This window comes from Carcharodon carcharias, chromosome 18 (assembly GCF_017639515.1).
Source record: "Carcharodon carcharias isolate sCarCar2 chromosome 18, sCarCar2.pri, whole genome shotgun sequence".
In the NCBI taxonomy this organism is placed as follows: domain Eukaryota; kingdom Metazoa; phylum Chordata; class Chondrichthyes; order Lamniformes; family Lamnidae; genus Carcharodon; species Carcharodon carcharias.
In genome coordinates, this window is record NC_054484.1 from 35,674,853 (window position 1) to 35,696,065 (window position 21,213).

At 40.8% G+C, this 21,213-nt stretch overlaps 2 protein-coding genes and 1 non-coding gene across 4 annotated transcripts in view; 2 read left to right on the forward strand and 1 right to left on the reverse strand.

The window, feature by feature from the left end:
* Positions 1-2,537: 2,537 nt before the first annotated feature.
* Positions 2,538-2,642, reverse strand: LOC121291011. The gene has a single exon (XR_005945938.1). It is a non-coding gene; the product is annotated as a U6 spliceosomal RNA (small nuclear RNA).
* A 2,104-nt stretch (positions 2,643-4,746) lies between these two features.
* Positions 4,747-12,370, forward strand: jagn1a (jagunal homolog 1a). The gene is made up of 2 exons (XM_041211396.1): positions 4,747-4,857; positions 10,127-12,370. The coding sequence occupies exons 1-2, from the start codon at positions 4,769-4,771 to the stop codon at positions 10,587-10,589; spliced, it is 552 nt and encodes a 183-aa protein (XP_041067330.1). The 5' UTR covers positions 4,747-4,768; the 3' UTR covers positions 10,590-12,370.
* Positions 4,747-21,213, forward strand: part of LOC121290656 (adhesion G-protein coupled receptor G7-like) — an 83,562-nt gene continuing 67,095 nt past the window's right edge. For both annotated transcript variants that reach the window (XM_041211395.1, XM_041211394.1), the window contains exon 1: positions 4,747-4,857. The gene's annotated coding sequence lies outside the window, so the exon portion shown is untranslated. The remainder of the gene's footprint in view (positions 4,858-21,213) is intronic.

The window sequence follows — 21,213 nt, forward strand, 5'->3', positions numbered from 1 at the left end:
GAATTTATTTCCCTGCCTATCCCCAAGCCTACCCCCATCACCCTCTACTTTTGAATGAAACGCCTCCCCCCAACATGATGACAACACCACTTCTGTGGTTGGCTTGGTCAACTCTTCCTTCATTATGCACTTGTGTTCATTAACTCATTCAGCACATCCCAATCCTGGAGTTCTCCAAGTGCATTTTCCACTTTCATATCCTACATTTGAGGGCTCTACTTATCTGAATATGATTGGCCGAGTCATCCACTGCCAGTCTAACTTGACCATACTAGTTATTACCATGGCTCCTTTACCATGACCAAATACTCCTCTTAATTCAGCATCATTCTTTTTTCCATGACAAGCTGCCTTCTCATACCCTGCCCCCTGCCTCAGTCAACCTCACTTCTAATGCCAGTTTGAAAAGCCTATGCTTTTAGATCACTATGTTTGTAATCATCTATGCAATTGTTTAAGCTTCCGCCTTTAAAGCTCTATCCCATATACACCCTAGTTCTGACCACCGATCCTCCTGCAAGTGTCTATGGTGGATGGGCAGCATCTGGGTTTGTAGCCCACTTTCTTCCCAAATACTTCCTGCTGCTTGATGAGACTGCCTGGGTAGGGGTCGGAAGGCTCCTATCTTTTGCAAGTTTCCTCTCCCTCTATTTCAGCCCTATTCTGCTGATGTCCTTTGGTCTTGGCAGCCTAGCATAAGTCCTACCCTGACCTTGTAGGGATGAAAGGAAGGAAATATAATCCTAAGCGTTGGATGACCCAAAATTTGTTTCATCTTAATTTTTCTTTTTAAAAGTCATCCTTTTAGTCCCTCCAAATTGTCTTGTGTCCCTGTCTCTCCATCAACCTGCCTCATGGACAACTCAGCTCAAACCTCAGTATGTTGCTTGATCCCTAGCTGTGTTTCCCCATCAGCATCCACTCTATCACCAAGACTAGATTTTTCACCATTAAACATTGTTCCATCTCAACTGCCTCTCCCTTTTGGCTAAAGATTCTAACTTATGTCCTTATTGGGTTAAGGCTTCTGTAAAGCTCTCAATAAGAACAGGCACTCAGGACTGGTGAACCCTTATTTCCATTTTTGTGTATCGGTGCAACGTGTACGTTTCATCATTGCGCATGCTCCGTCAAACAAGGTTGGCAGCCTCAAACGAACAATGCACTACATCCCTGACCTTCTTGGTAAATGAGAGATATATCTTATTTTCTTTGAATTAATAAAATATTCAAACTTAAGAATGTTATTGATCTCTAACTAAATCCACCAACAACTTTGGGGTTGGGGAGGGTTCTACCTCCAACATTCTACCCTCTGTAAACTTAAGGTATTCCAAAACTCTGCTGCCCATGTCCTAACTCACACTAAGCCATGTTCACCCCTGCTTTCGCTGACCTATGTTGGCTCCCAGTTAAGCTATGCCTCAATATTAAAATCCTCATCCTTGTTTTCCGGAGGGAATTCCAAAGATTAGGGCCTTGACAGCTGAAGGCACAGCTAATAGTGGAGTAGTTAATATCAGGGTTACCCAAGAGACTAGAATTAGATGAGGTCAGGTATCTCAGAGTGTTGTGGGTCTGGAGGAGATTACAAAGATAGGGAGGGTTGAACCATGGAGAGAGTTCAAAAAAAGGATAAGAAATTGACAATGAAAGTATTGCTGAACTGGGAGCCAATGTAGGTCAGTGAACATAAGAGTGATAGGTGAAGAGGATTTAGTGTGAATTAGGACATCAGAGTTTTGGGTGACCTTATGTTTATGGAGGATGGGAGATTGTGCATTGGGATAGTTAACTCTGGAACTAACAAAGGAAAGGGTGAGTGTTTCAGTGATGATCTGAGGCAGGGGTGGGGTCAGATAATATTATGGAAGTAAATTTAGGCTATCCAGTGATGGTGCAAATGTGCAGTTAAAAGCTCATCTCGTGAGACCAAGGTTCGAACAGTGTGCATCAGCCTCAGCAGGTTGCTAGACAGAAGGATAGATCTGATTGCTAAGGATTGGCCTTTGGTCTTTCCAACGGGGATGGCTTTGGTCTTTCCAATATTTATTTGGAGGAAATTTCTGTGCATTCAGTACTGGTTTAACAATGAATAAAATCTGAAGGAAGGCAACTCCACAGTTGTAAAAGTTCATTTTCAGTCTCTGCGAGATTGGCAACAAATAAGAGTTATCATGCCATTCAAAATTCAATTACACTGGACAAGGCCTTTTTTGGTGAGTGTGTGTCACAGAAATACAGCAACATCTCACCTGTATATAAAAGCTGAAATAAAAACAAGAGTGCTGGAAATACTCAGCAGGTCTGCCAGCAACTGCGAAACTACCGGTGGAACAGGGCAATTCCGACAGTAACTTGCTGACGTGCAACTGCCCGGTACAGTGGATGCTGGAAGTTGCAGCTTGTTTTACACTTCAATCATTGTTTTTGCACTCATTAAGTTCATATTCATTGTTTGCCATTGTGAGATTTGAACTCGTGATCTTGGGGTTACAAACCCAGTACCATAACCACTTGGCTATTTAGGCCAAGCTAAAAATATGGAACGCTTCATGAATTTGCGTCATCCTTGCGCAGGGGCCATGCTAATCTTCTCTGTATCGTTCCAATAACATTCATGATCAATGCTAAAGGTCAAAGCCCACAGCGAGCACCACCTGCTGAAATTAGAATGATACGGACGGGGACGGGGATTGGCCCACTGAGCAAGGGAAGACGTGCCAATCAGAGCAGCGCTCCAGAACCACCTGAGTGCGGGGGTACCGCGGTGCAGGGTGGGAGTGGCGACTCGAGCTGAGTCAGTTAGGCGGAGGAATCCCGGTTATCGTCGCCCTGCTGCTTGGAGAGCCAGCTGACCGCCCGGTAACAACCCCGGGGCGCCGGCGGGACTGGGGATCCAGCCGCGTTTACTTGCTGCTGTATTGGGGGATTTGCGCGCTCAGCAGTTCTTTGACAGGAGGGGGGATGGATCGGGGCTGTGGGGAGGGGAACGGGATTGAGGGGGGTGGGGATCGGAGTTGACGGGGAGGGGATCGGGGCTGGAGGGGGTATGGGATCGGGACTGGAGGGGGGAGGAGATCGGGGCGGAGGGGGAGGGTGGGAGGGATCGGGGCAGAGGGGAGGGTGGGAGGGATCGGGGCAGAGGGGAGGGTGGGGGGGTGTCGGGGCCGAGGGGGGGGGGAGAGGAGGGGAGGGGGGGGGGGGGAGGAGGGGAGGGTGGGGGGGTGTCGGGGCCGAGGGGGGGGGGGAGAGGAGGGGAGGGGAGCCGTCGGGGCCGAGGGGGAGGGGGCGGCGTCGGGGCCAAGGGAAGAGGGGGGCGACAGAGGGGGGTTGGGGCTGAGCGGAGGGAGGGGGTCGGGGCTGAGCGGAGGCAGGAAGGGATCGGCAGTGAGGGGAGGGAGGGAGGTTCGGGGCTGAGCGGAGAGAGGGAGGGAGGGAAGAGGGGTTGATTGGGGCTGAGGGGAGGGAGGGACAGGGAACCGGGGCTGAGCGGAGGGAGAGTGAAGCCAGGAGGGTGTGGAAGGGAGAGCGAAGCTGGGAGGGGGAGTGAAGCTGAGGGTGGGAGACGAGGGAGGTGATTACGGGCAAAGAGCGGGGCGGGTTATTGGGGCACCTGGGGGAGGGGTGAGAAAGAGTGGGATCAGGCTGAGACAGGGAGAGGTATTGGAGTTCAGGGTGTGAAAGGGAGGGGGCTCATGGCTGAGATGGGGAAAGAGTGAGGGAGGGGGTATCGGGCGTGGAGTGGGAATTGAAAGGGAGCGGTAGAGAGCAAAGTGGGATTGGGGTTGAGGTGGGGCCTGTTGGAGGGATTGGGGCTAGGACGAGGACAGTAGAGGGGTGGATTGAGGCTGAGATGAGGGCAGGAAGAATTGTGATGGGGCTGAGGTGGGGGGCGGGAGGAAGTGTGATTGTGGCTGAGGTAGTGGCGGGAAGAAAAGGTATTGGGGCGAGGTGGGGCCTAGCAGAGACGGGGATTGGGGCTGAGATGAGGGCAGGAAGAATTGTGATGGGGCTGAGGTGGGGGGCGGGAGGAAGTGTGATTGTGGCTGAGGTAGTGGCGGGAAGAAAAGGTATTGGGGCGAGGTGGGGCCTAGCAGAGACGGGGATTGGGGCTGAGATGGTGGCAGGAGGAGGTGGGAGCAGGAAGAGTTGCGGTGGGGTTATGGTTAAGGTTGGGTTTGGGAAGAGAGGGGGGTTGGGACTGAGGGAGTTTGCTTGTATGAATGGAGGGGTTCCACGAGTATGTCTGAGGGGGTGCAAGAAATTAAACTTCATAGGATATCACAGCAGCGAGGGTGGCCATCGTTGGCTCTTTGGTAGAACTACCCATTAACCCCTCTTGCTCTTTCCGCATTGCTTTGTAATTGTTACCCCCGATTTATTATCAAATTTTCTTTTAAAATATTGAATCTGTTTCCACCTCACCCTCTTATATATTGCATTCCAGATCATCATAACTTCCTGAGTTTTGTCACCATTTTATATTAGTTTCCCAATGTTTCTGCTACTGGAACAATTTCTCTTTAGTTTTCATAAGAATAAATATTTATGTTTTGAACATCTTTATCAAATCTCCTCTTAACCTTCTCTGCTGTGTAGAGCAAAATGAGTGAGATTTAGAGAGAAAGGGGAATTAGATTTCCAGAAAGAACTGGAATGTTGCAGAGCTGAAGGGAGTAGCTCAAACCATCGAGTAGCATCAACCTATTGGGTCACTTTTTTAAATGTCCTCATTCCCCATAGGTCTGGAAGTTGATTGTTCACCATGGCATCTCGTGCTGGTCCACGTGCAGCAGGAACAGATGGCAGTGACTTCCACCATAGAGAGAAAGTAGCTTCACACTATCAGATGAGGTAAGGTTTTTTATAACTTATTACTTGGAATCATATTTGTACAGAACAGCACTAAAATGTTGCCACATACTTAAAAGCAAAATACTATTAATACTGGGAATTTGCAGCGAAAGCAGAAAATGTCAGCAATACTCAGGTCAGGCATCATCTATGGACAGAGAAACAGCTTAACTTTTCAGGTCAATGACCTTTCATCAGAACTGGGAGTAGTTTGAGATTCACAGTTTGCAAGCAAGAAAAGGCTAGGGAAAGGAGGGAGAGTGGAGGAAAGAAGAAAATGGATGGTTGGTCATGGGATAGAGTAATATATGTGATAATGGTGCAGGGAAAAGGGGATAGTAAAGAGACAAGTAAAGAAACAAAGCATGTGTCTATAGGAACTGTGTATATAGCAACAACAGAATCATTAACTTGCTCTGTTGAAAAAACTGGAGAAATGGTTCTGATCTGAAGCAATTGACATCAATGTTGAGTCTGGAAGTTCATAAACAAGCAATGAAGAGTTGTTTCTTGACCATACGTTGAGCTTCATTGGAACAATATAGGAGAGCTCAAAGTGGAACAGCTAATTAAAATAGTAATTGGAAGCTTGGAATCATGCTTGCGGACTGAACAGAGGTGTTCAGAATCTGCATTTGGTCTCCCCACTGTTGAGGAGACTGCAACGTGAGCAGCAAGTACAGTTTTCAAAATTGAAATAAGGAGTGCTTGGAGATCCTAGACAGTGGGAAGGGCAGATGTTGGTCTTCTGTGCTTACATGGGAAGGTATCGAAAGCATTGATGTAAAAAGCAGCATTCTGATGCCAGCTTCTGCACCATTGCTTCTGACATGGCATAAACTGTCAACCAATATCTAATATAAGCCCATCAACTCCCACAACTGCCTTGATTACATTTCCTCCCTCCCTGCTTCCTGGAATGACTCCATTCTATTCTCCCAGTTTATTTGGCTCCATCGCATCTGCTTGGATGATGACACCTTGCTCACTGGTGCTTCTAATATGTCCTCCCTTTGTTCCCTCAACTAAGGAATCTCCTCTGTTGTGGCTGACAGGGTCTTCGACAGTGTCCGTTCTATTTCACATACTTCTGCTTTCATCCCTTACCCTCACAGAGAAACAATTTAGTTCTCAGATTCCAACCTCCACATTCAAAGGATAGATTAGCACCTTCTCCAGCCTGATATATCTTCTCCTTCCAGTACTCGAAGTGACCAATCCCTCCTCCCAAACACTCCCATATAACACTCGACTGTACAGCGATTTACTTGTGCCATTTTTAATTCGATATACTGCATTCATTCTTCACAATCTTCCTCCACACTGACTCAAGTTGACTCAAATTCCCCAAATTGACTCAATTATTTAGTTTTTTACTAGTCATTGGGAAGTGCCTGAATTGAAATACCCATCAAAGTTACCTCTGAGAGACTGCCGTATACATTCAATCATGTTCTCATTCCTTTGATGCTTTAGTTCCTTCATAGGCTGGGGAGGAGAGATGATCAAAACCACATTTTTTGATTAGCTGAATAACATGTTCTGTATACTTCTAGGAAGAAAAGTGTTATACTGAATAAGCTTAGGAAAAAAATCACTTTCCATTGTAGCTGGCCCATGCCTTATTTTCCATTTTAGCCAGTACGATCATAAGATATGAGAACATAAGCTTATTCAGCAAAGGAAACATGACCTTTGGACCTTCAAGCTCTGCTGCTATTGGATGTCCTCAACCAAATCGCACATAGGATTTAATGATGCTGTAGTAAATAGCAGGCCCTCTTGACTTGAGTTACCTGATTTGCAATGTTTCAACTCTGAAGTTTTACAGTGTTAAATAGAATATGTAAGGTCCACGTTACAGATGCTTGATACTCTGGCTATACTGTCTTAGTCACTTTTATTTAAGTTTTAAGTTGGACTCTGGGAAGCCAGCATCTGTGACCCAGCAGCAGAATTGTAGATTTGGGACAAGAGCTAAATTTAATGGTGTAAATGTTGGGAGCTATCTCTCAGATGTTAGAATTGGAATCTGGTTTTTGAACAAATTGCTAGAATCTTTTGAGGTTCTTGCCACCTTTAAAAGATACACTTAAAACAGTCGTGTTCCTTTCAGGATGTCCATTTCCCACCTTGTTAGTTCAGCTTCTACAAAGTATATCAAAGTTGTACAGTCTGGAGTTGGGATCATGTAAACACAAATGTGCAGAATAAGTTGAATTCCAGCACCAGAGCGAATGGATCAAGTGACTCCTCATTTCATAAGAACATTAGAGCTAGGAGTAAGCCATTCGGCCTCTTGAATCTGTTCTGCATTTCACTTAAATTATGACTGATCTTTAACATGAACTCCACCATCCTCCACCCAGCTCACTCCCACCTGGGCTGAGCAGTGTTGTTTTGGACTGCTGTTTGAAAAGATGTTTTGTTGCTACCATGCATTAAGTGTATTTTATGTTCCCAAGAGTGCTACCTCCTTGACTCTGCATTATTTTAATATACATTTGTATGTAGGTGTTCTCCGTATTGTAATGAGGAAAAATGTTAAATTGCCTGGTGCAGGTATGATTTTTTTAGTGTAGTTTTTCCCTCTGATCAGAAAGCTCTGTCTGAATTGGTGCTACTTGGCAAGTTCTCTTAATTATATATAAATCTAGTAGTACTCTGGTCCCTGCTGCATCCGACATTGTTAAAATGTGAATGTGTCCCACATTAAAGGGTTCTTTTTAAGGATGAGAATAGATACATGATTCAAGAATAGTACAAAGTTTGCTTCAAATGTTTTGCCTTGTAGGATGATGCAATTTCTTATTTCTGGAATTGAATGACACCTAGAAAATGAGAAAGACTATACTATGATAGGTAATCTAGCATGTTCTGCACTTTCCCTCACTCATTGTGGTGTTCCTGTGTCATGTAGCATTCCTGAACTTGAGGGTGAGGTGGTTGATCTATTTCAGATCTCAGTCAATGCTGCATTTAAGTTAGCTGCTAGAAGATGTGTAAGAATGCCCAGTTTGTGACATATCTTCAACCTAGACTACAAGAAGGTACTTGGTCTCTGGTGTGGTCTTCAGTTACTGTTTTGGCATTGTAAATGTGACTCTGTATTGCCCCACAATTGTGCTGGGATTAGCATTTATTTATTTTTTTAATAAACATTTTTACTTGTCATTTCTCCCTGTTACCTCCACAAGGGGATCTGCACCCAAATCTTTTTTTAGTACTTCATAAAGATAAATAATAATCTGGGTTGGTTAGTAGCAGCCTTGCTTCTCATTAGGAGATGATCTGCTATATTTAGCACCCAATCCAGGCTACTACTGTACTGAAGAAGGGCTGCATTGTTGGTGAAGTCCTCCAGATAGGATGTTCAGCAGGGGCTCTCTTTGGCTATTCTGATGGTTTAGATGGGCATTGGAGCAGGGAATTTTATCATTATTCTAACATTCTTCCTGGGACACTACCGAAAACAAATTAATTGATCTTTCAATGCAATTTGAGCTAATAGCCCAGATTTTGCAGTTGTAATATCAACATTCACTATCATTACTCCACTGAAACTGACAGCAACTTTGGAAACTCACACAAGCACAGAATAAGCGGAAATCTAGAAGTCAGTGATTCTACACTCTTCCAGAGGGAGTGCTCTTGAAGAATCAGTGAATTCATGCAAACTTGCACTTTTACATTGCTGATTTTAGACAGTAGTTGGAGAGAAACTGTTCTCTTTGGCAAAGGGATCAAGAAATCATAGGATGCAGATTTAGGTGATTGCAAAAAGAACCAAAAGTTACATGAGAAAATATTCTTTCTACTTAGCATGTGGTTGGATCTGGAATGCGCTAGTTGAGAAGGTGATTGAGGCAGATTCAATTGGGATTTTCAAAAGGGAATTGCTAAGCATCTGAAAGGGGAAGAATTTGCAGAGTTATGGGGAAAGAGCAAGGGAGTTGGTCTAATTGAATTGCCCTTGCTGAAAGCCATCACAGACTCAATGTGTTGAATGGACTCCCTTTTGTCCTCCAACCATTCTATGACTCTGTATTGAAAAAGAACTTTTGAAAAGCTTGCACCTTGCTGATTAAGTTATAACTGGGTTTTTAATGATGTGCTGACTTTATAATTACTGCCGGACACCCTCCCTGGCCCTGAGAAGCTAATTTCATATTTAATATATTCATGGAATATTAATTTTCTCCTAGTAAATTCCACACGTCAAGGTTCGGCTATATTTACATTTTAGCTTCTACCAAAATCTAGTTGTCATTTATTTTGCTATCTGAAATTTTAAATTAAAAGTGAAGGCATTCATTGCTTGTAACCTGTTGGTTTTCTGTCTGTAAGATTGCTTTAGTGTGATTGGCTGCTTGCCCTGCTTATTGTCATCACTACTGCTGCATGCCTGGAAATCCCTTTTGACTTGGTGCCAGATTTAAACTGCCATCAGAAAATTGCAAGTCCACACCACAAAAATCACTAAATAGACATTTGTGGGCAATGTTGAGGCCAATGGCAGTGCTGTTTTCTTGCCACTGTCCATAAAACCTAGACAATAAGCTGAAAATAGAAACTCTTTTTATAAACATAAGTTACTGAACTTCAAAATAACTAATTGTGTTTGAAGTATCTTGAGATATTTCTGAGATGTGATCAGACACTTCACAAATTTATTTTTTAAGCTTGGTAATAGTGCTTAACTTAAACAGATACTTATTTTGATCATCTTTCCTACAGAAATCCTACACTTAAGTAACCGGGATATTGACTCAAATTCTCCATTTGAGAAGCAGTGATGGTTTAGCTGGACTAGTAATCCAGGGACCCGGGGTAATGCCACGGCAGATGGTGAAATTTGAGTTCTGTAAAAATCTGGAATTAAATGTCCGATGACCATGAAATTATTGCTGATTGTCTTAAAAATCTATTAGGGAAGGAAATCTGCTGTCCTTACCTGGTCTGGCTCCAGACCCACAGCCATATGGTTGACTCCCTCTGAACAAGGAATGAGCAATAAATGCTGGCCTAGCCAGCGATGCCCACATCCCATGAATGCATAACAAAAATCTACAAGCCTATATTTAACAATCTACAAAGCAATAATAGCGTTGTGAAGACTATTTATACCATTAAACTAAAATAGTATTTTGTATACTAATAGCTATACTTTTTGCAGATAAGTTGTAAAGTAATTTTTAAAGCAGAATCTCAAATGTATCTGTAGGGATCAAAATTAATTTAAAATTGTATTTGTCTTTTTCAATTCCAGTGTAACTCTGAAGTCTGAGATTAAGAAGCTGATAATTGCTCACTTGGTAATCTGGACACTGCTCGCTCTCCAGGTCATTGTCAGTCACATGAAATTAGTGTCACATGACCTGATAGCTATGCCATACCAATGGGAATACCCGTACCTCCTGAGCATCATACCATCTATCTTCGGTTTTATTGCTTTTCCTCGTAACAACATCAGTTATCTTGTGCTTTCCATGATCAGTGCAGGGCTCTTCTCCATTGCCCCCCTCATTTATGGAACCATGGAGATGTTCCCCATGGCACAGCAGCTATACCGGCATGGCAAGGCCTACCGCTTCATCTTTGGCTTTTCTGCTGTAGCAGTCATGTACTTGGTCTTGGTTATTGCAGTGCAAGTGCATGGCTGGCAGATCTACTACAGCAAAAAATTACTGGACTCTTGGTTTACCTCCACACAGGAAAAGAAGAAGAAATAGTTTGCAGAAGAAAATACCCTTTGGATACTGAGAGCTGGTTGATGAACAATGATGAATTTAATGGGACTGCATCAGTCCAGTAAAAATGAAAGTCTAGGGCTTAAATACTGCAGATTGTTTTGTGCAAGCTGTTTTTGTTTTTATTACCATCTTTCTACCCTACTGCATTTGCTTCCACACAAAGAAAAACTGGCAGTGGTAAGTTCTTCCCCCAGGACATTTGATGTTAATGTTACTCCACACTGTGGATGCCTATGTGCTTGATGCTGCTTTAAAAAAAATTATGGTGCAGAGTCACTAAACTACTGGGAAATGCAAAACTGGGAACTGTTTCCAAACACTGAACCTGATCTATCCAAATCAAAGGTTTGATTGTATTCCCTGTTGATACACCATGATTGGCATAGCTTGTGATTTTCAAGAGGAAAAACAAATGGTTCAGTTCGTTTTATGTACTGTGAAATACTGCAGTAAGATTAAACATTTTTTACATCATTTGGTCTTGCTAACTTAACTAAACATAAAGGTGTGTGGCTGGTAGACTGAACTGTTATATAACACTGGGACTTGTGCTACTAAGCCTCATGCAGACTGTATTTAAATACAATCATGATTGGGGATAGAATGTTGAGACCAACAAGATTTCTTCAATCCTTGAAGATCAAGCCATCTATTTTAATGTTTTACATGATAGCTTCCCAAGTTAATTGAACTATTTAATTAAAAATGCTTGTGCTAACACAGTTAAAAGGAGTAATGGTATATGTCAACAATTTCTTTAAAGACCAAAATTTAACCTTTTTCTGACAGTTCCTTTGCATACAGTTTTGAAGTTGTATTATACAACTCTCTGCATTTTGGATTTGGCTCCTGATCATTGTGCAGTCTGTTACTACTTTGCTATAATGTTGCACTTTACTATATTGCATATAAAACCATCTGTATATTTTGGATCTCATGATCTTAAATGTAAAACATACACTAACCAGTGTTTTTTTGCATCTCCCTTTTTTAAAAAAAATCAACGTTTTAAGCTCAGTACAGTTTTTTTCTTGTGCTTTCTTTAAAATCACTGGTGTTGCAGAAATTGGTTGGTTATGTGTCCATGTTATTTACAATAGGAAGGCAAATCTTAATATATGTAATACAAGTGTGACATTCTTTGGCCTCTGAGAACTGCAAATGCTGTCAGCATGCCTGCAATGATTTCATAACACAAATGGTTACACAAGAGTGATAATGCTGTACAAAAGTGATCTTAACCCCGCTGGCAGTTTGTAATCTGGCCTAACAAATTGAGCTATATTTCTGCCCCATATTCAATCATAAACTCTTGGGAGAAACTTCCAATTTATTTATGGAGAAAGCAAGAAGCTTGACAGTACAAAAACTGCTGTGATGGAGGGTCAGATAATTGTGGGGAGCATGTGCTGGGTTTTAATCACTGCAGATTTGGCTATCTCAAAGAGGGCATTAAGGCTAGGAACTTCACATTGATCTGGACGAAAAATGAAAACCATGAGAATATTGAACTTAATTAATTCTAAATTAAGTAAAGTTTGTGTTTTATTTCAAATGGGAGTTCAATTTTTATTCTGATTCTCACCATTTCATCTTTTGTTTGCCACAATGACAATAACTAGGTGCAATACTTCATTCAATGTACTGTACTGGTGTATCATAATTTCAGTGGGCTTTTGATGTAATTGTTGTAACTTGTCCAGTATCCATTTGCTATGTATTTTGTGCTTTGTGAATAAAATTGGGTCATCTCACAGTAATTTTTGTAATCTGTTTTGTCCTTTTTACCATTTTGTAAATATTTAATAGGATGAAGGATTACTGTTGCAAAACTAATTACTTATTACTACTCTTTCAACTCTATTGTACAGTAAATAGTTACAACTATTGTAACAAACTTACCATCTTTAATTTGCTTCCACTAGCTTGAAAGAAAGTTCAAATTCAGATCTCAGAATATTGAACTCCTGACAAGGATGAATTACTTTCCCATTCTCTGATTCATAATAACATTTTTACTATACTTCAAACTCTGTGCCTGATCTCACTGCATTATGGTCTCAAATATAATAAATGGAACAGATAGTTCAGTATTGGCAAGTTAGTGAAAATGTTTAGTTTTGGTTATTGCCATAATCCAATAAATGTTGTTTCTTGGCTGCTTAACCTTTTCTACAATATACAGTATAAATTTAATTCCTTGAACTCTCGTCCTATGTTTTGAAGGTTTGCCTCCATTGCAGAGATCAGTGTCAATATTTGGCAACCTAAGAATTAGTACAGAAATTTTTTTTATATTTCGTTACGCGTTTTTCTATGTATCAAAGGTTTGGTCCTGGTAGCAGTTTTAGCAACAAGAAAACCAGTGTAAATGACTAGAAGGGGACCTGGGTTAACAGAATGGGCAGGCTGATGAGTTGTAATTTAATGAAAATTTACCTAGACTTTTGAGTTGTTTTATCTTAAGAGTTCTGATGTGTGAAGTTATGCTAACTGGAGAAGGACTTAAAATTCCCTCAATGGCTTAGTTGGCAAAGAGAATGGAGCACAATCTGTTTTGTTATAAAAATAAAAAAAGGTGTTGGGGATGGGATACTATAAGCTCCTGATGAAAATATATCCCAGGTGAAGTGAATGTGCACAGATGAGGATTTTTTTTGTTTTGTTTCCTTGTAGACTACTAGGGCAACTCTAGATACAATGCTTGCAGAAGTAGTTTCTATTCCTATAATAGAAATAAAACCAGAAGTATCTCCTGTGTTTTCAACATTGACAATTATGTTTAGAAATATAAATAATTTAGAAAAATATTCTGTCACATCTACACGTTTATTCATTTTCAACCGCTGAGGCAATTCAATTTCAGGAAATTATATCTTTATTTTGAAGTAGTAACTATTTAAATGTTTCAGAATGTTAAAACTATATGTGAGGTATCTATGTTTTGCAGAATTTGTTTTAATAAATACAATAGGAGAGGGAATCCATTAAGGTATTGGCTGCTTTTGTGTTTAGGAGAAATGCCTGGAGCAACAAAGAGTATGTGTGCTCAATGATAGTGATCTATAAATTTCAGTTTCATGAGTGAGGATTTTCAGCTTTCTGCTGCCCAGGGCATAATTTCTTCCATTATTACATTTTAGAATGCACTTTTATTTATAACTGCATAAAAATAGATGTGTAAAATATCTTCATTGTTCTAGACTCTCCTGGTATAAATTTATTAGTACCAGGAGCCCTCCAGTACCTCATTCTTTGTGTGCCCCTGGATAATAAATGCTGGCAAGCTAGTTGGCTGTGGCATAGCATTACAACCAAGCCTTATCACATTCTCTTCACATTTTTATTTTAGTTGGGTGAGCAGAGAAGGGGTATGGAGGAAATAAAACAAATTTTTCCAATAACTTTTTTACTGAATCCTTTTCAGGTTCCATTTTTCAACATTTTTATTTCTTTGATTCATAGAATAGAAATTGAAAACTCTCTCAAAAATGAGTTTTTAAATTGGTAATTAAAATGGACTTTACTGATCCTTGTAAGTAGAGCTGGTAATCCTTTAGAAATATTGATCCTCTTTCCTGTAATAGTGCATGTAGTGTGCTAATTTCCAATGTCTGAATTACTGTTTTCAGAATTTGAAAATATGTATCATCTATAAAATTATTGAAGTGCACCATGTAATGCTTTGCTTTGATGTCAATTTATAGTAAAATGGTAATGAATTGTTATATCTTTATAAATTTTATACAGCTGCGGGTGAACATAAATAATTTAATTTATGTTAGGCTGGAATGTATGTATATTCTGCTTGTTTATCAAATCTATATGTATATATCACTAGCAGGAATGCTCCTGTTGCTTGTATTTGTTAGAAACATGGAAAAAATTAAAGCTCATGTCAAAGTGGGTTTATTGGACTGACAACATTAGGATGGGATAGTATAAGCATGCTACAAGATTATATTTACTCCTCACAGAAGATGAGTTTAGATTCCAGTCTGAACTGCAGATGTAGGCCTTAGTCACATTTGCTGTTCCCCAGCAGAAATTAGTTTGAGCACCCTTGATCTGTAATTCACAAGGTCAGATATAATTGTCCTCTAAAGTGTGAGTAATCCTGAAAAAAAAAAATCAACTGTTAGGAAAATTTGGCCTTAAGCATGCCACTTTAATATTAATAAGCAATTACCAATTAATGTCACATAGCTAAAGTCTGGGAAACTGAATCACCATCACAGGACTTGCCCTCTTGTGGACAAAAAGAATTTGTGCCATTTTTGAAATAAAAGCATGGAGTCAACAGCTCCCTGGTGCATTCTTCATGGCAAAGCCTCCTCTAATTGAAGCTGACATACTAACCAATTAGCTCCCTTTTTTTCTTCGCTTTGAAATCTGGCATTCTTGCATCTATTCTCATGAGTGTGAGACAAGAAGCTTTGATAGCATGTCTCTGTCTTCAGCAATAATTGATGTCACTGAAATAGCCTTACAGGAAGGTGACCCTATTGAAAATTAACTTTTTCAAAGCAAGTTATTTCTGGTTAGGCTATTCTATAGAAGAGAGAATACTTATTGCAAAAAAAAACTGGAGAAGAAATGATTATAGCTCTCCATGATGATTACGGCAACCATATTATAATATAAGGGGTGGTTAACTGGTTTTTGAAGTTTACTGTTTCACTTAGGGCAAAGTACCAGAGTTGAGATTTAGCAATTTCCCACATTTTTTATTTGCTCATGGGATGAGGGAAGTGGTGGCAGAAGACGGAAGTATGGGAATGGAAATTAAGCAATGGATTAGCTGTAGTTGGAGTTGGAAGAAGTTCAGTGGAATGTGTGATAGAGAAGTATCACTGAAACGGAAAAGAAGAATGTACAAGACAGTCATGAGACTTACCTTTTTATATAGTACAGAAACTTGAACAATGACAGGATAGCAATGAGATGCAAATGCTGAGATAGATGTGTGGGGTAACAAGAAAGGACAAAATCAGGAGGGTCAGTGAATATTAAAGAAGCATTGAAGAAAGTAGCCAAGGTATGGTCATCTATTGTAGTGAGAGAGAGGACACACGGTGAAGCAAGTGATGGAGATGGGACTGTCAGAAAGAGAAGAGGAAAGACAAAGACCAGACGGAAGGATGGCAAGAGACTTAAATGCATTGGGATTGGAAGAAGAATGGGTGACTGACAGGAGGAAATGGAGCAGGGTAAGCAACATTATGGTGACCCCAAGTAAAATTGGAGAAGCTGAAACAGGGATGTAGGCATTGCTGGCAAGGCAATGCCCATCCCTAATTTCCCTTGGGAAGGTAATGGTGAGCTGCTGCCTTGAATTGCTACAGTCTATGGGGTATATAGTGCTGTTAAGGAAGGAGTTCCAGGATTTTAACCTAGCGATGGTGAAAGAACAGTAATTACATTTCCTGGTTAAGATGGGGTCTGACTTGGGCAACCTTGCAGGTGGTGGGTATTTTCAACTCTATCTCTCCACTACTCCCCTCAACCACTGCACGCACTCCCTGTGTTATCAGACTGCTTGTCTTACATCCAGTATACCCAAGTTTAGATGAGCCACAGCGTATTCCAGTTAACCAGTGGTAAGACCAAAGGCATCTTCAGCCTCTACCACAAACTTCTTGCCTTAGCCACTCATTCCATTAATCTCCCTGGCCACTGTCTCAGGTTGAAGCAGATTATTAGAATGAGATTTGTAAGGTCTTGGGAGTGTAGCTTTAAATTTAGAGTAAGTGAAGAGGGTCAGGTGACCTTTTCTGAAGTCTGCCTGATAATAAGCCCAGGTGGTTTGATTGTTAGAGATCAAAGGAAGACTTAGGTTGTGTTAGTGAGAAGAAAGTGCAATGTATATATGCTTGGAGACACTGGCAGCAGTCTTTGAGTTTGCAATGAATAGACTGAGTTTCCCAAAGTCCCAGAAAGGTACTCTAGGTATCATTTTGTAAACAGTTGTACAGTAAACTGTTCCTTTTACTTCTAAGATGAAGGAAGAAAGTTACGATTAAAGATAGCCACTTAGCAGTTTTACATGGATGCAAGGCTAATGTGTTTCATGTTGCTATGGGAAAGAAAGCAAAGGAAGCCATTTTTGAGATTCAGGTTAAAGGCCTCCCTATGAATCAATGAATATCACAGATCGACAGTAGAGATTCTATGTGGTCAGCAGAAACGTTGCTCGACTTTGCGAGCTACCACAGCCAGATACAGGAGGGCGGTGGTCTCTAGTTGAAGAGATTGATAACTGCAGCCTTCTGTGGATTCCATGGGATTTGTTGTGACATGACATGGGGAAGAATAATCATCGGAACAGGCTTTACTGCTGGTGGTTGATTTAAGAAACTCTCCAAAAACTGAGGAAAACTCCTGGAGACGTTCACCCAAAGTTGCTACTCGGTGCAATGGGGATATGGGAACCATTGGAAACTGGGAGAAATTGTTTTCTATGTTCTAAAAAGATTAATTCGATGGAGGGGAATGTTCATCTCTGTAGTTTTAACATTTAAGCCACCTACAGAAAGAATATAGTGTTTTGTGAGTAGTACTTTTAGTCATTTGCTACAATAAAAGTTTTAAACATGAAATCTTGACATGTCGTTCTTTCAGCTATTGACTGAAAGTTCAAGTTTCTTTTTAAATGTCATCGGTCCCTACAGAGATCATAACATGATGGTTTGTAAGTTCAGCATCCTATTTAACTTTCAACCTGCATAAAATTGTCATAACTTACCACAGCCTATCTTCACTTAAATCCTTATCCATGCTTTGTTACCTTGTTTCAATTATTCCAATAATAAAAACAGAAAATGCTGGAAATACGCAGCAAGTCTGGCAGCATCTGTGGAGAGAAACAGAGTTAACGTTTCAGATGGATGACCCTTCATCAGAACTGGGTAAAGTTAGAAAAGTTAGCTGTCTCTTTCCACAGATGCTGCCTGACCTGCTGAGTGATTCCAGACTTTTCTGTTTTTATTTCAGACTTCCAGCTTCTGAAGTATTTTGCTTTTGTGGCCATTATTCCAATACTCTTTTGGCCACCTTCCATAAACTGCAGTTCAACCAAACTCTGTCACTGTCCTATCCTGCAGGAAGTTCTGCTGATGCATCATCCCTGTGCTCGTTGACGTACATTGACTCCCAATGCTTCAAATTTAAATTTTGCATTCTTGTGGTTAAATCTCATGACCTTGACTCTCCCCAACGTCAACTTCTTCTAGCCCAATAACCGCTCCTGAAATTTCATTTCTTCTGACTCTGGCCGCTTGTGCATCCATTCTCCTTTCAAGCCACTATTGTGCCTTCAGCTACCCCATGCTTTTGAATTTTCATCTTAAACAACTCTATCTCTCCACCTCCCTCCTTTAAGATCCACTTTTTATTCCTGGTATCTTTTAGAATAATTCTTAGTGTGTTCTTGCCTTCCTTATTCAGGCAGTTTGATCTTGGTCTTACTATTTTTCCTCAACTTCTCAAAGATGTAATTTTCCATATCCTTCAGAATTCTTTTAAGCCAATTTTCCTTTTGCCTGATTTTCCAGTTCTAGCTGTCAAGGGCTAAATTGCCTACTCCTGTTCCTGTTTCTTCTCTTCCTTCTTAGCCAGTCCCTTAGGATTGAGGATGACTTGCTTCCAACTGGTTCGATGCGTTCTGAGATGGCTGATAAGTCCAGACTCTGCCACATGTGGAGCAGGTGGTGCTTGAAGTGTTGAGTAGATGAGTTGTTTCGAGGTTTGTGCGTTCCCTCCAACACCTCAACTTCGCCTCTGCGTGTTCCCAAGGAAATATCTCATTGTGTTTTGGTACCTTCCCAAATGAGCCTCCACTATTTTGGATGTTCACAAGCCAGGGTCTCCCATGAGTCGGTGGCTATGTTTGACCTTTTCAGGGATGCTTTAAGGTCATCCCTAAAGCATTTCCACTGTCCTCCTGGAATTCTCCTGCCATTACCGAGTTCTGGGTACAGCAATTGCTTTGGGCGTCTGGTGTCAGGCATACAAATGTCATGTCCTGCCCAGTGGAGCTGGTTTTGAGTGATTAGTGCCTCAATGCTGGGCAAGTTGACTTGGGAGAAGACGCTGCTGTTGGACTGCCTTTCTTGCTACCAGATTTGGAGGATCTTGTGAAGGCGGTACTTTTCCGGTGCTTTGAGTACTATTTTTTAACTATTCGAGAACTTGCAGGAATAAATTCTGTCATTTTTTTGCTGCAGAGCATTATGTTACAGTGCTTCCCTCCAGAGTTAGGTTGGGATTTGACTCCCTACAGCTACCAAGCAGGAATCACACTGCTGTGGCATTATAATATTGCATTTTGTTCCAGCTTGGAAAATGTTCCACAGATGTAAAGGTACCAGGCTGAATGGTTTACAAATAATAGTAATTTGAAGCAAAATTTGATTGAACTAGAAATGCGTTACATCGACTTGTTCAATAATTAGAGTGGACAAACAGTGACAAAAAAAAACTACTTGAGGAAAATATTTCCAGTATCCTTCAGATATAAAAATTCTTCACCAAATGTGTGTTGAGCTAAACTCCTTACACAGTACTGGTGCCACATATAAATAATTCTAATCATAAATAATTCAGTATTAAATTCACGCTATTAGATATTGCTGACAGATTATTTCTTTTTAGTGCAGTAAACTGTCAGGGATTCATATAGAGTGAGAATGGTTGAAACAGCCACACGGGGCATCAAGATCTGGACATTCTTATTTGTTGGTGGACCAAATGTCAAGGTTAATGTTTCACTGCTGAAGGATTACTGCACAGAGTTGATGTTTATGAAGTAAGCTCCAATTTGATTTTATCTCAATTGCACAAAAAGGGTATTGATAAGTCTAATAATCTGAGGTACTAACTGCTATGTATATTTTAACACATGGTTACTGCTCATCATTTAACATTTCTCCTAATTTAATCAGATGTAAACCTCTCATGAATTAGAGGGGAAATGAAGCAGTTAATGTGTAACAGGACTTATGAGAAACAGCTTGTAGCTCCACTTAATAACTTGCTTATTAAAGAAAGGCAGTTCAACAATGGGCACAAGGATCAACATGCTTCGTCTAAATTGTAACCGCAAGGTGCTGGTTGGAGTCCTCTGTAGCCTTGCTACCACAGGAATTTTGGGTGCCTGCTTCTGGCAGCTTGCACGTAAATTTAAATCAGGTAGGAAGTACAGGTGCGTTGTTTTCCTGACTAATTTTTCCCTATCTGCGCCTCTTGAAATTGCTGACTCATGCTGGAAAACAATTGTATCCACCTGCCATGCTTGGATTTATGTTTAGGAACTGTGGGAGACTTTTGAGTCGCAGATGAGTTGAAGAGCAGTTTCTCACTTTTCAGATACCTCTCTGGGGGTTGTAACAGAGGAAGAAAGAACAAGGCAGAAGCAGCTGTTCTTGTTAGGGGTATCCTGAATTCCAGAATGAAGTAGGCCTGGACAGAGATGTCTGAAAGGGTCAGGAACACCACCAGGACCTGGGTTCAATGCAGAGAGAAGTTCAATGATCTCACAAGAGCAAATGTAACACCTCTATTATAAATGTAACATTTCCATTCACGAAAGGAGTGAGGCAGAAAACTATAGGCCAGTTAGCCTAACATCTGTCATTGGGAAAATGCTAGAATCCATTTTTGAGGAAGTGGTAGCAGGCCATTTAGAAAATCGTAATACAATCAAGCAGAGTCAACATGTTTTTATGAAAGGCAAATCATGTTTGACAAATTTATTAGTGTTCTTTGAGGATGTAACAAGTAGGCTGGATAAAAGGGAACTGGGAGACATAGCGTATTTGGATTTCCAAAAAGCATTCTATTGTGTTTTGCGCCTCAGAGATATGCAGAGAGCACAAGCTTCAAAGTGTGCAGGTGTTTTAATATAGTGCTTTAAAAATGTCTGATCTCTCATTCTACCAGCTTTGAGTTTTTGTTTAGTTTCTGTTTCTCAGTAACAACAATCAGACTTGACTAATAGCACACAGTGAATAGTTAACTGACACATATAACACCAAACAATTGAACAACTGAATACAATATCTTTTTCCCCCTGTAAAATTAAAGACCTATTTTAAAGTAAACCATCATAAACAACAAACATGCGTACATCAAATCACTTCTTAGAGACCAGAGTGGCAGTTTACTCTAAGTACAGAAATAGTCTTCAGGAAATGAAGGTCATTGATGATGGCACTGAGATCTGCAAACTTGAGGTTGTGGTTCTGCATCATCAGTTCGATGAGGCAGATGATCAACATTGCAGTCGCTCATCAGGAAAGGAAATAGATCCTCAAACCACTGTCCTTGAAATAACCCTGGTCTGCTCACTATCAAGCGACTCGCGTTCCACACTGTGTTGTCATCCAATAGATAAGTATTGGTACCAAGCAACCACTTGATCTGCTTTGGTCCTGATAGAGATGATGTGAATTTGTGGTCGTGATTTGGCCATTTGATGTGAATCCAACTTCAAATCATGGTCCCTTGCATCTGTTCACTTGTCAAAGTACGCTTTTGCTTTACCTTGCCGCTTTGCGATTTCTTCTGCATTCGTTCTGACATTCTCATTGGATGGTGGTGATGA

Excerpts from the sequence above, each read along its gene's own strand:
- jagn1a (XM_041211396.1), top strand. The coding sequence starts at position 4,769 with ATGGCATCTCGTGCTGGTCCACGTGCAGCAGGAACAGATGGCAGTGAC. Across the intron at positions 4,858-10,126 it reads GCTTCACACTATCAGATGAG|TGTAACTCTGAAGTCTGAGA; the intron begins GTAAGGTTTTTT and ends TTTCAATTCCAG.